At 42.7% G+C, this 13,465-nt stretch overlaps 1 protein-coding gene across 1 annotated transcript in view; it reads left to right on the forward strand.

Annotated features, from left to right (window-relative positions):
- Positions 1-2,008: 2,008 nt before the first annotated feature.
- The window catches only part of FOSB (FosB proto-oncogene, AP-1 transcription factor subunit), a 129,062-nt gene continuing 117,605 nt past the window's right edge, over positions 2,009-13,465 (forward strand). The window contains exon 1 of the mRNA XM_085625569.1: positions 2,009-3,520. Within this exon, the coding sequence (XP_085481695.1) occupies positions 3,395-3,520 (126 nt within the window). The 5' untranslated portion in view covers positions 2,009-3,394. The remainder of the gene's footprint in view (positions 3,521-13,465) is intronic.

The raw sequence follows: 13,465 nt of genomic DNA on the forward strand, positions 1-13,465 counted from the left end.
CGATCGCCTGCGACAGTCTTCGGGGCCAGTACACTTGTGCTTCTTTGCAAGCAGCATGAAAGTATTAATTACGTTGGCTTGGATTTAAAAAGTGTGTTTGCTTCCACTGACCCTGTTAAAAACTCACAGCAGGACCCCGACTTTGGTGTGCTTGTTCAAAATGTGGAGAACTGACACTGATGGAGATGCAGTCTATAATGCTGTTCTTTCCTCATTTTCATTGCGCATGTATACTTTCATACGCCTACACTCATCCTGAGTCTTTGTTCCCTAAATGCAAGCCTCTGCTGAACTTTCACATTTAACTCAGTACTAACTGTTCATACAATATGTACACCTCCTTTAATGGGGGGAGGATGTGGCCTTACGGCCAGAGCTGCCAATTTTGGAGCTGGGGAACCAGCTTCGAGCCTTGGTGTCGGCTCGGCATCCTGTGAATCTGGAGAAATCACGTAATCTTCCCGTAACTACCCAAAATGTGTCCTTGTGTAAGGTAACTGGTGCTCATAGGTATGGGTTACCCTTAGGAAATTCTACTCCTCTTAAGGCAAGAGACATTCCCATGCTCTTTAAGAAATATATAGGGCTAAAATTCCACCAACCATAACCTATGTCATTGAGAATATTCCAATAGTAAGATGGAGCAAACTGAATACGTGTGAAGGCAAATTATTATGTAAAATAATATTGTTGAGCCAGGCCATCCCGGTACAGACCCTTCGCCTTGAACTCGCAACAATAGCTTTAGCCAACGTAATAAGATGAGCTTTTAAACTCTTGCATGCCAAAGAATGCTCTTTAAGAGCCTTATTGAAATATGAAACTTTAAAGTCAGGGAAAAAAACAAGACACTTTTAAAGCAAATCTTAAGACTGCCTTAGAATACTTCCAATGTACAGAAAACATTCTCCAATCGTGGTCTCCAGCACACTTGAAGCATTTTTTGAAAAATATGACCCACGTTAAGCTACGAGCTTGATAAGGCACATTGTCTTCAGTTATCACATTATAAACTTTTCAATCCTACTATAGAGTTTAAGACCCCGCAATAGTATATGAGATTTACTCTGGAGCATAGTGTTCGGATATGTATCATTATGCTCCAACTAGGTAGACACCCTTTAAAGTCCTACACAAGAAAAGAGTGACCGAGATGAAAATATTGGTGTATGTGACAAATGTAATAATGGAATCCAGGATTTAGTTTAATACGCATCTTAGATCAATGTTCGAATAAGGAGATAGTAGAGGCTAGCAACTTTTTTATAAAACCTATTGTTATTAGATATAACATTTCCTCTCCTACTGACCGGATTGCTTTTTTTAAATCTCCACCTAATTCATTTATTTGCATAAATTGTATACATTTATGAAATCTGTTTTATTCCTGTATTTTTTAAATGTGTTGAATAACATTTTTTATAAAAAGTGATGAAACAATGTATTTTATTTAAATTGTTGATCCTATAAGAGATCTAAATCATTTACATTTCGATTGATTGATTTGGTGCTCATGTAAAGCGCTCCAATACCTTCGGGAGAGTTCGCTCTATATAAATGTGCAAAAAAAATGCGTTTCCCACTTGCGCTGTATTTTTTTTTTATCTGCGTGAATACGCTTGCTCAGTGTGATAGTGAGCGCGTATCTGTGCAATTGTCACCAAGCAGTGCAGTTGCTATCGGACCGTATTATTTCTAGCTCCGTCTGTGCAGTCCTCTCCTAATCACAACGTCGCTTCCCGCCTCCTTCCCCGGATGGCTCGGTAGTAGAAGCTGCTACTATTAATAATGTAGGCTACTCTGAGCCAGGACTGAGAGGGATTCCCTCTGACGTCGTGCTTGGTTACCAAACAAACACACAGCAGAGACAGCACCATATATGGCTATCTGCGTCACAGGAACTCCAAGGTGGGCGGGGACGGGGATCCCTACTCGGGCGCGCCCTCTGTCTCACCAAAGCCACTGGATACCCTAAATAGTCCGTTTCTACCAAAGTGAAAGCCCGGTTTGTGTGTGGTGCGTGCACGGGCAGCGTATGTTCGCTATACCCAAGAGGCGTCATATTCCGTTTCCTCGGGTTCTACAAGGATCAGGGAGTACGAAAAATGAAGTGCTCGACGTAACAAGGGGGCGTGTTTAGCTGTGTATATAAACCCAGGCGCGCCGACGAGATTCATTCATAAGATTTGCAGAGAAGAGACGGGGCGCACGCGCAATGACATTCAGATACAAAATACTACTAAGAGGCACCGGGGAGTTCCCTACTAGAATACGCAATCCAAGCTTCAGCCTCCACATCTTCCAAGGCTGATGGTCTCTGCAGAACACGGATTTGACTTTGGCTATCGTGGACTGCAACTGGATATAACATACCTTTTTTGTCGGAAGTTTTCAGTTTATCGGATCTGTACTGGGAGGCTGAGCAAGTGGATAAACGAGCCGTTTGTAGGACGCTGGAGGGCATCCGATTTGGGCAGCAGAAACCGCTGATTACTACTTCCTGCACTTGGTCTGGGCACATGGCTTACGTGGATACACTTTAGACCATGGAATGAACTGTGTACTATATCCTTGGTGTTAGGTGTGCTAATACTCTACTATCCAAGCTACTCGCAACCTGTAGGAACCATGTTGGAAGTCCGCATATGTTAGTAGCTGCCTTGTCCAAAAGAAATTACTCCAAGAGACCGGCGTGGACTTCTTGGCGTTACATATTAAGCACATCCAACTGGGAGCTAATCAAGGTGCCCCGGACAGAGAAAAGCCAAGAACTATCTAATAAAAAAATGAGCGATGCTGACTCAGACGTTGCCAAATAGTGCTTTGCCATCTAAGATATAAGAAATACGCTCTTCTTTGAGGTACGACAAACGCTGCTACTTAGTAAACGGTACTGCTCCAAAGAGGATTAAAGAGAAGGTGCGAAGACCTTACATAACATTTCCTCTATATATCGGTAGACTAAAAGTTATAACAAATCTCGAGTGTCTACCCTAGTATAATCAAGACGTCTCTTCGATCTCTCGGTCACCCAAAAATATCACCCATGTCATCATATTGGCAATTCGAAACTAATACAGGATGCAGGAGGACCTTTTTTATTTAATGTTGACTGCCGGTGAGAAAATGATAACTGTAGAAATTGGACTTTGATCTTTCAAAGTGGTTCATATCGTTACTTCTAAGCGGCAGCTGCTGTACCCTTGGATTCAGCGGCAGCTGGTATACCTGGGATTTGTGCACGGCGGGGCCAATGCACATGGCAAGAAACTGAGACAGATCCGTACAAGGAGGGGTACCTCGCTCTTAAAACCCCATTCTACCATCGGCAAGGGGTCCACCACAACACTTCTCCAGAGTTGGTTTCCGGCAGGCGCCCCCGCCACCTGGGGACATGTATCAAGGACTTTCCGGAGACTACGACTCTCCTTCCCGCTGCAGCTCATCACCCTCAGCCGAGTCCCAGTACCTCTCATCGGTGGACTCTTTCGGAAGCCCCACCGCCACCGTTGCGTCACAGGTAAGGCAGAAGAAAAATTGGTAGAAGAGCGTATGGTACACCCTAGCTCCATTGGGCTACGATCTGTGAGAAAGTTGAGTACTCTGAATGTACACAATCGTTATTTAGCATAAATTGTGTAGTGAGAATAAATTGTGTGCATCATATCGCAGACATGCTATATGCTCAAGCTTAAATTGGAGACATTAGTAGCACTACAAACCCTGTTGTATACATGTATAAACTAACCTCCAGGTCACTAATTCCAACGCAAAAGGGCAGTTCATCTCGCATCCTTTCGAACTGTATAATAGCAGGCAGCTTCTCTGCACAGTTGAGAATATGATACGCTATAAAGTTTATCTCCGTCACGTATACTCGTTCCGTTCAGCCGACTACGCACCTATGGTGACGGAGATTAAGGTTCTCTTTGACTTCATGGATTCCCGGCAGCAGACCAAGCTGCACCTCTTTGGTCAAAGCTACCTGATTTATTCATGTTTTGCCGCTCGGGACTCCTGAGACTGTGCGGAATGTGGGAGCTATGCGTAATGGCTGACGTGCTGGAAGTCTCCAGGTGACGGCGGCACGCACAGTGCGCGCCACTGCGCCGTGACGTAACGCGTTTTATTTGGACCACGGTCCTAGTTGCTACAGAGACCGTAACAGAGCGCGTTTAGGAGTAAGGCTTAGCTATGATAACGTTACAGTTAAATGGTGGGGGAGAATGGGATTCTTAAAATTGCACTGATACGCGCCAAGGGAAGCTTCTCTAACCCTGTTCCTGCCTCACATGTGTAAACTGCTCGCATGGTTTACTAAACCAAGGGGCTAATTTGAAAATATGTTGGCCGTCTACCCTTGCTTCACGTTGGAAATTGCCAGTATTTCATCGCTGTCAAAGTATATAAGATATATTGAAAATGCAGGTACTATCGCAGACTGTTTGAAATAATGGCCATAGCGGACCTGCGCAAAATATCTGTTGCGTATTGCTTATTGTCAAGCGCGCATCGCCGATGGGGTTAAAAAGGACTTTAACCCCTCCTTCCTTGGTCGTGTGCAGTAGACCGGGCTGTTGCAGGTTCCAAGACTCAGAAGTTCTAGTTGGTATGTGCGCTGGTCTTGGACCTCAAGGCCAGCCATAGGCAAATCTTTTCGCAGGTCATTCAAAGTTCATTTATTGGTACAGGAACCTTTGAGCTTTCTATTGCTTCTCGTGTCCCTAGCAGTCTCAGGTCTTTGGATAATTAGCCGATTTGTTAATTCTAAATTGTATTTACAAAGCACTTCTTACTGACGAGGCGCACGTTGTTGAACTTAGTATCCAGGGATAGGTCACATGGGTGTTAAAGGCCTAATTTTCACTCGAAAAATACACAGCAGGCGTACCATGTAATCAGTGGTTGAAGTGGGTGGGATCTGAGGGGTACGGCATGCCCAGACTTTTCTAATTTAAGGAAAAAACAGTACCATACTTGTGAAAAGATAACTGTCCCAGGACGGTAAATTCCAAGAGGTGAAATATTTCAGCTGAAGTGTAAGGCAGCGAGACTCCTGTGTTGTGAAACCGATGGAAGGGCAGACGGGCCTTCTTGCCAGGGTGCCTGCTTAATTGAAAGAAAAGTAAATATGTGCAACTGGTCAATCTGCAAATGTAAAGGATGCCTGAAAGCAGGTATTGGCTCTAATTGATGGAATGAATCACTTGAAGATTCCTGATGACACAGGTGTATTCTTTTTGAGTGGCATTGCAAGGGAGTTAGCTGACATGTGAAGTGTGGGCTTTTAATGGAAGTTAAAAAAACAAAATCACTATGTATAGTTTGGGTATTCCTAAAATCTATATTTTGGTAGCACTTTTTTAATAAAATCTTGCACATTGTATAACACCCTCTTTTATAATGCAATATTAAAATAATGAATTACATATTCACAGTGCTTTATGTCTCCAACTGAGACCTCATAGCACTAAACATACACGTCACTATTCTCCACTGCTCCCAACAGGATTGAAATCTGTGGCTCTCTGGTTATAGGAACAGGCCTATGGAGTGCATTAAATGATAGAGGTTTCATAATGTACAATAATGCATTTCCCACTGAATAACTTAACTTGCATTTACTTTTCATTTAAGCTGTGCCTTATTTAATGTCGTTACCTGAAGGTGAAAGACCGAGAAAAGTTGCAGACTATTTGTGTTTTTTAGCCGCACTCATTAACCGTGCCTCCTTCGCGCACAGCCTCACAGTTACCATTCTTTTGTTATTGCGCTTCGACCACTGCTTATCATAGCGCTGAGCTGCAAGGAAGAGGGAAGCTCATCCGTGCCATCTGTTTTCCTCACTTAGAAACACCATCCGCTTGTTAACCAGCCGCAGCATAACGACTAGGTCACTTGCACTATTAAAATGCCTAGAAGGAAGTCACCAAGCTGCAGCAAGGCTGGAGTTTAGGGATTAGCAGTGGGAAAAGTTATACCTACAACCCATTCTGATAGTTAAGAGTCCCTAGAACTAATAAAGAGCTGCATAAAGTGACCCGTGGCTCCGCATGCTCTCCCGGTGCCTCCAACTTCATCTTGACTCATCACCCAGTATTTCCAAGCCTCACAGTATGAAATAAAAGTGCTGAATCTCTCAAATCTGAACAATGCACAAGCACCGAGCCTCTACACAACTGAGTGGTGCTGGACTCGTTCTTGCCCAAGGCACACCAACCAGTTGCTCAAACCTGTGCGGGTACTGACAAATTTGAAGGCTTAGTTATAAAGAATGTTGTAAAGAAGGGTTAACACTTCTGTCCAAGAATTACATAGCTGACAGGAATAACACCACCAGAGAAATCCGCACAAGACAACAACCATCCACAGAAAAGCAGGAAAGGATAACAGTCGCTCAAATCCGCAGAAATCGACCTGCTTCTCTGACCGTACATGATGAGTCGGTAACCTTTAAACACAGACAGTAAGACAGAGTTTAACTACAATTTAGGCAATCTCTCAACTTTTCTCCCCAATATTGAAACACAAATTGGAAAAAACAGTGCTCACCCCAAAGCCATTCAGAGTACTTGATGCAACAAAGCATGAATCCTTTAAGCCTTCTCAATCTGGATATCCGTTTATGCCCTCTGATAGTGCCTCTCAATATGCGATGGCCATAGCTTTGTTATGGCAGGTATCAAAAATTGAGCTTCAAATCAACATGCTACAATCACTGGCCTGCTGCCTAGCATACCTAAGCACCAAACTGGATCTCATTAAAGCCAAAATCTAGGGCAAGGAGGAAGGATGCTCTTTTCTGTGTACCCTTCTCATCGAAAAACTTGAGTTCACTCCTGGAATCTTGTTGAATTTAGTCACTCCTAAACGGTTTAAAAAAAAAAAACTTTTAACATCTGAACTCGCACATGGAGAGAACTACAAAACACCCATAAAACTACCCATTCTTACCCAAACTCAACAGGAATCAAAAACTGCTCACTGCTCCAAAACGAGTACAATGCACACTCTTTGAAAAGATTCTCTCTAGAGAGACGAATCAAAAATATTCATGTGGGATGACGTCCACTAACATAGAAAACATCTCTTGTGCAAAAGTAGGTCGCACACTGCTCGTCACACCAGCAAGTTGCCCCAAAGGACTGTGGGAAATGTAGTGGCGACGGCAGGTACGCCTATGCCACGATGTGTAAAAAGAACAGTATGTGTTGCGTTAGCCATCCCTGGACACGTGTTTCGAGGTAGTTGCCTCTCGTCAGCAGGGAGCAGGTCAGTGTAAGGGGGTGCCGTGTGGACTGCCAAAATGTAATTAAAAACAGGTCAAATACCTCTCATGGCGCGCAGGTGCAGATCCAAGGCTCGTCAGCCCGTTGGCTCAAGGGAGCCGTAATAAATTGTGCAAAAGTAGGTCGCACACTGCTCGTCACACCAGCAAGTTGCCCCAAAGGACTGTGGGAAATGTAGTGGTGACGGCAGGTACGCCTATGCCACGATGTGTAAAAAGAACAGTATGTGTTGCGTTAGCCATCCCTGGACACGTGTTTCGAGGTAGTTGCCTCTCGTCAGCAGGGAGCAGGTCAGTGTAAGGGGGTGCCGTGTGGACTGCCAAAATGTAATTAAAAACAGGTCAAGTACCTCTTATGGCGCGCAGGTGCAGATCCAAGGCTCGTCAGCCCGTTGGCTCAAGGGAACCGTAATAAATTGTGCAAAAGTAGGTCGCACACTGCTCGTCACACCAGCAAGTTGCCCCAAAGGACTGTGGGAAATGTAGTGGCGACGGCAGGTACGCCTATGCCACGATGTGTAAAAAGAACAGTATGTGTTGCGTTAGCCATCCCTGGACACGTGTTTCGAGGTAGTTGCCTCTCGTCAGCAGGGAGCAGGTCAGTGTAAGGGGGTGCCGTGTGGACTGCCAAAATGTAATTAAAAACAGGTCAAGTACCTCTCATGGCGCGCAGGTGCAGATCCAAGGCTCGTCAGCCCGTTGGCTCAAGGGAGCCGTAATAAATTGTGCAAAAGTAGGTCGCACACTGCTCGTCACACCAGCAAGTTGCCCCAAAGGACTGTGGGAAATGTAGTGGCGACGGCAGGTACGCCTATGCCAAGATGTGTAAAAAGAACAGTATGTGTTGCGTTAGCCATCCCTGGACACTGCCGTGGCATAGGCGTACCCGCCGTCGCCACTACATCTACCACAGTCCCTTGGGGCAACTTGCTGGTGTGACGAGCAGTGTGCGACCAACCTTTGCATAATTTATTACGGCTCCCATGAGCCAACGGGCTGACGAGCCTTGGATCTGCACCTGCGCGCCATGAGAGGTACTTGACCTGTTTTAATTACATTTTGGCAGTCCACGCGGCACCCCTTTACACTGACCTGCTCCCTGCTGACGAGAGGCAACTACCTCGAAACACGTGTCCAGGGATGGCTAACGCAACACATACTGTTCTTTATACATTGTGGCATGGGCGTACCCGCCGTCGCCACTACATCTACCACAGTCCCTTGGGGCAACTTGCTGGTGTGACGAGCAGTGTGCGACCAACCTTTGCATAGAAAACATCTCTAACTGGCAATCATAGAGGGAAGCTGGAGGAACATCTACATCAGTGGCACAAGCAACAATTCCCTGCAAGAAAGTCCCTTCAGAGGTGTAGACTACTGTAACGGATAAGGCCCCTGAGTTTTCAAGAATGGCCACACATTACATGGAGTGTACTGTTATAACTTTTGTGAGCAGTGTGGTACAGCTATTCACAATGCTGCAAAAATCATACATGCTAATATATTTTTTGCACATTTTTCGAATTCTTCCTGTCCCAGTTGCCATTTTTGTTACCATAAAAAAGAACAAAAAAATCTTTACTACTTTACAAAACCACTAAAAAAAATAAAGCACAAAACAGAAAATCATGTCACCAGGAAATAAAGGAATATCATTGGAAAATATACTTTTCAACTAAAAGAATAAGAACACACCCATTTATCTAGAACATTCTTTAAGAGGAGTTCATAGTGAGCAGCAAGAAGGCAACACAAGGCTGAAGGACCCTCAACTTCAATAGCAGCCACAACATCGAAGCAGAGTTCATTCCACAGTCCAATCTCAACTTCAAGATTTAGCTCCACAGTTTTCCCCAATGGCATCATACCGGATTGTGGAGGTATAGTGCGCGCTGGAGAGCAGTCCATAACGGCCCTCGGCAATGCTGCAAATAATAATAAATGTTGATTTAAAAAAACATTTTTTGCCCCTTCATAGTTTTCCTACATTAGCAGGCATTGTATTATCTTACAAAATTGGTATCCAATATCTGTTCTGTTCATTTTATTATCGTCTAAGTTATTGTAACACTACTTACATATAACTTGCCGTAAAGACCAGTCAAACTGTCCATCTACAAATAAATACACAGCTAACTTTTGGCAGTTATCATTATTTACTTTTTCACAGTCTCTGTTTAAATTCTCTAGTAAGTGCATCAACAACATACCCAAACATACTCTGTGTTTTTTAGACAACACTGTGTTACATTTTGTAATCGCTTTAAAACTATCTGCAACTCCTCCTCTTAACCACTCTTCATTTTCCATAGAATCCTGCTCAGGACCCATGAAATGAAACTGCACATCACCACAAACCTTTTCTACGTCTGCCACACTACCATGCAAAAATGCTCTAATTTTAATTTCTCCTAAACAAAAAGCAGGAGTTTTCACATAGTACAGCCTCCTAACTAAAGTTCACATTGTTGAGTGGTATAACTTATTTTGTGTTTTAAACTTTGCCTTGGAAAGATATGTAGGAATTTTCTTAATGTATCAATGGATTGCTGTCTAATACTACAAACACTACTTCAATTCCATTCGTATACAGGACCCTGACTATGCCTTCCTTGTACCTCTTCTGCAATAACTTCTAGGTACCATCACCTTGCTATAGGAGTACCATTCTTCATTTCATAACTTTGCACTGTATCATCAATAGCATGAACTAATCTGTTATCCTGGCGATATAGCTTTCTTCATTAAATAAAGGCTCTGTACTAGTAGAAAAATCTTTATTCCGTTTATACAAAAATCATAAAAGCTCATCAATATCATAAACCTATACAATAATTTACTAAATTAATTCATTCATAACAGCATGTAAAAACCTATACTTCAGGAGTGGTAAAAAATGAGCCTATAAAATATACAGTTCCACTAGATAAAAACCCCAAAACAATTAAAATCGACTAAAACGCATATTATCTAATTCATATCCGCAGCAATTGGTAGCTAGCTTCTTGGGCACTAGTGTTATCTCAGTAAACTAACCTATACCAGATATCCCGGCGTAAGATATGAGATTGCTATGGTTAGCGTAATATGAATCACCACCATCCAATACAGGACATAATCATTAGCATTATTTTGAGGGCAGTTTCATCTTCCTAATCCTTAGTCTCCAGGTGTACAACTGGTATCTGGGCAGGGTAAAGACTAACCATTCAGTGCGAGCAGTTTGAAGAATTTAAGTAATGTCTCTTAAGTGGTTCAGCTATAGAATGCGACAAATTGGGAGACAGGTTTGTCTGATCGCAGTGTATTCAGGGCAAAAAAACCCAAAAAATGTGCTTCATTTTCATGGGCAGCCAAGTAGGCAGGACAGGTGGGCGAGATGTTAGCACCATTCCAGTGACTGCAGAATTCACTGACTGGCAAGATGACATATCTACATTTTAAGAACAGAGATTTCACTAGCACAGATTCTATGGTGTTTCAAAACTCCTCTGATACATATGATCTTTAAAATCCCCATACCTCCTTGTTTGGTCCCAGTTCTTCCCCCATTTATCCATAAATTCTTGATGTGGTCCAAGTATCTCTGTTTTAGATTTTTCAGATCTTTTCTCAATACTCTCCGGCTTTGTCCAGAACTCACTCTTACCCAATTTGAGCATCCAGCTCCTAATATACTTTAGCCACTTTCTTGTCTAATGCCATCACATCAAGCAGTGGTTGTCTCAGGGAGAGTGGTAATTGTTTGACCAAACTCTAATCCAAAAAACGAGGAGCCAAAAGCCAATTGCACGTACTACACTTTTGAGGTCCAAGCTCATGGGAGTCCTGGGGGCATTTTGGGGAAGATCCAGGACTGATCTTATAGAAACATTCTTGGTTTTTCAATCACCCCTACATTAGTGTGACCCAATAGCCACGGCTGCAATGCCCTTGGCTTGATAAACTTTGATAACTGCGGCAACCGGCCTAAAAGCTGACTGTTTCATTTTTTTATAACTGCAGAACTTTCATTTTGGAGTGTTAGATGGCTCTTTGCAACTTGCGGGGCCCATATTAATGAGTTCGTCAACCTGACCCACAGGTAGTCAAATTGCATCACCCGCTCTAATGGTGTCTCCCCCCTTTTGACCATCCCCCTAAATGACTTTTGGATTAAAGACCTATATTTGTTTTTTGTTACAACCATTTCCAGCCCAAATTCCCTGCACGATACTAATAAAAGATCCATTGCGTTTTGGAGACCCATCAGTGTCCTAGAAATGAGTAGGGTGTCATCAGCAAAAAGCAGAGATACCACTCTTTGGCCAGCTAATTTGGTAGGGTCACCTCTACAATCACGCAGTGTCTCAATGAATTCATTGATATATAGGGTGTACAGAGGGGGCACCAGTACACATCCTTGTCGCACTCCTCTGCTCACACTTATCCTATCGGTCAATTCACCATTCTTCCCCCAACTTACTTGGGCATAATTATCCCTGTGTAGTCTAATAATGGTCTTTAGTAAATAACTCGCAACCTGTATGTGTAAGGCTTCCCACAGTTTTTTCCACTGGACTAGATCAAAGGCAGCTCGCAGGTCCACTTGAAGTATGTATCCATTTGCCACTAAAAACTGTACACAAGTTACTTCTATTCACTAATCTTTTCTTCTAGTCTTGTCTCCTCATGCACAACACTATTTTGTCAGGAGTCTTCATTCTTTTTAGAATCAGAACGAAGAAAAGCTTCCTCTTTTAAGCAAAAGCCTTATCAACTACTCTCTCAACTTGTTCTTTCTGTTTCACTGCATCTCTCCTTCTACACTTTTTTAAATTCCTCACTAAATTTACAACCACTCTACTACAAAACATCCTGGCTTTGATTTCCTTAAACTGCTTCTGTCTCCTGGTTATGTTGTGTCCATGTTTGTTACAATCTTTTCTATTCTTTCAATGTACACTTTGTCCACTCTTGTTTCTCATAGTCATAATTGTGTTTCCTTTATTTTGTAATCTGTGCAAATGTCCACATATATTTTAAAGAAATTACTTTGTCCTCTTACCACTAGCTCTTTATTTCTTTCAGCACTTTTTCAGCATTTTGCCCCTTTTGTACCCCATTTCTGCAGAGATACTGTAGTTGCTTCTGTTGCTTTTTCGTCTGAGCTTTTGTAGGCATTCTAACTGTGTGCAGTTATGTATATCTTCTATAAAATAAGTAGATTTTAAATATTACCCAAGCCAACGTACAAACTACTACTTTGCTACTGACTTACACGTAATACAAAAACAGTTTAAAAAATGTTTCAGTTTGAAATCTACAGCTGAACCTAGCTATACTACTATATGCACTTGCTTCAATATATCAAACCCAAAACAAAACACAAAACTTTATTTATTGGTTACCTCAACATTTTAGCACCATGTCCTACAACACAGCTGAACCATATCTCACTTCTAACTTATACATGGTGAAAGACCAGTTTTCCCTTCTAAAGTAAATCTCAACATGAACATCAAGCCAATGGAGTGTATTTTCAAGCCCCATGCGCCAAAGCCTCGCTTTTTTGACACATAAGCATAGTGTAAGGGTTCATATTTACAAGGCCACGTAAAGCCACTCTGCGTGGCTTTTCGTGGCCTTGTAAATACGGGCCCTTTTCACACAGCACTTTGCGTGAAAGGAGCGTGCCATGGGTGTTGCTGTGGGTGTTACCACGCAACACTAATGCATTTTACCACATTCCCAGATTTAAAACGATTTGTATACCTGGGAATGAGTCAGAATTCTGTTCCTCGCCGAGGGAGGTTTTGGGGGGGGTACAACAACAAGAAATGCTTTTATTTCTCCTAGTTTTTTCCTCTTTCTATGCGTGCTGCATTCTGCAGCACACATAGAAAAAGGAAAACCCCTCTTGTTATGTTTTTTGTGCAGGAAGGTGTCCATTACTGCACAAAAAAAATCCCTACAATACTAGCTGCTTTGCACCATGGTACAAGGGTGCCTCCATTGGAGCATGACAGCCAGTTGTTTGCCAGCGTAGGGGAGAGCACAGGGATCCATCATATTGATATAAATATGACTCATCCCAGTGCTTTGAAAGTAATGCAGCACCGTGCTGCCAAATTTCCGAAGTGTAGAAGTACATACAGTGTCTCAACACTGTGAATCCAAAAACGCACCATACAAGCT

Source organism: Triturus cristatus, chromosome 9 (genome assembly GCF_964204655.1).
Source record: "Triturus cristatus chromosome 9, aTriCri1.1, whole genome shotgun sequence".
Classification (NCBI taxonomy): Eukaryota; Metazoa; Chordata; class Amphibia; order Caudata; family Salamandridae; genus Triturus; species Triturus cristatus.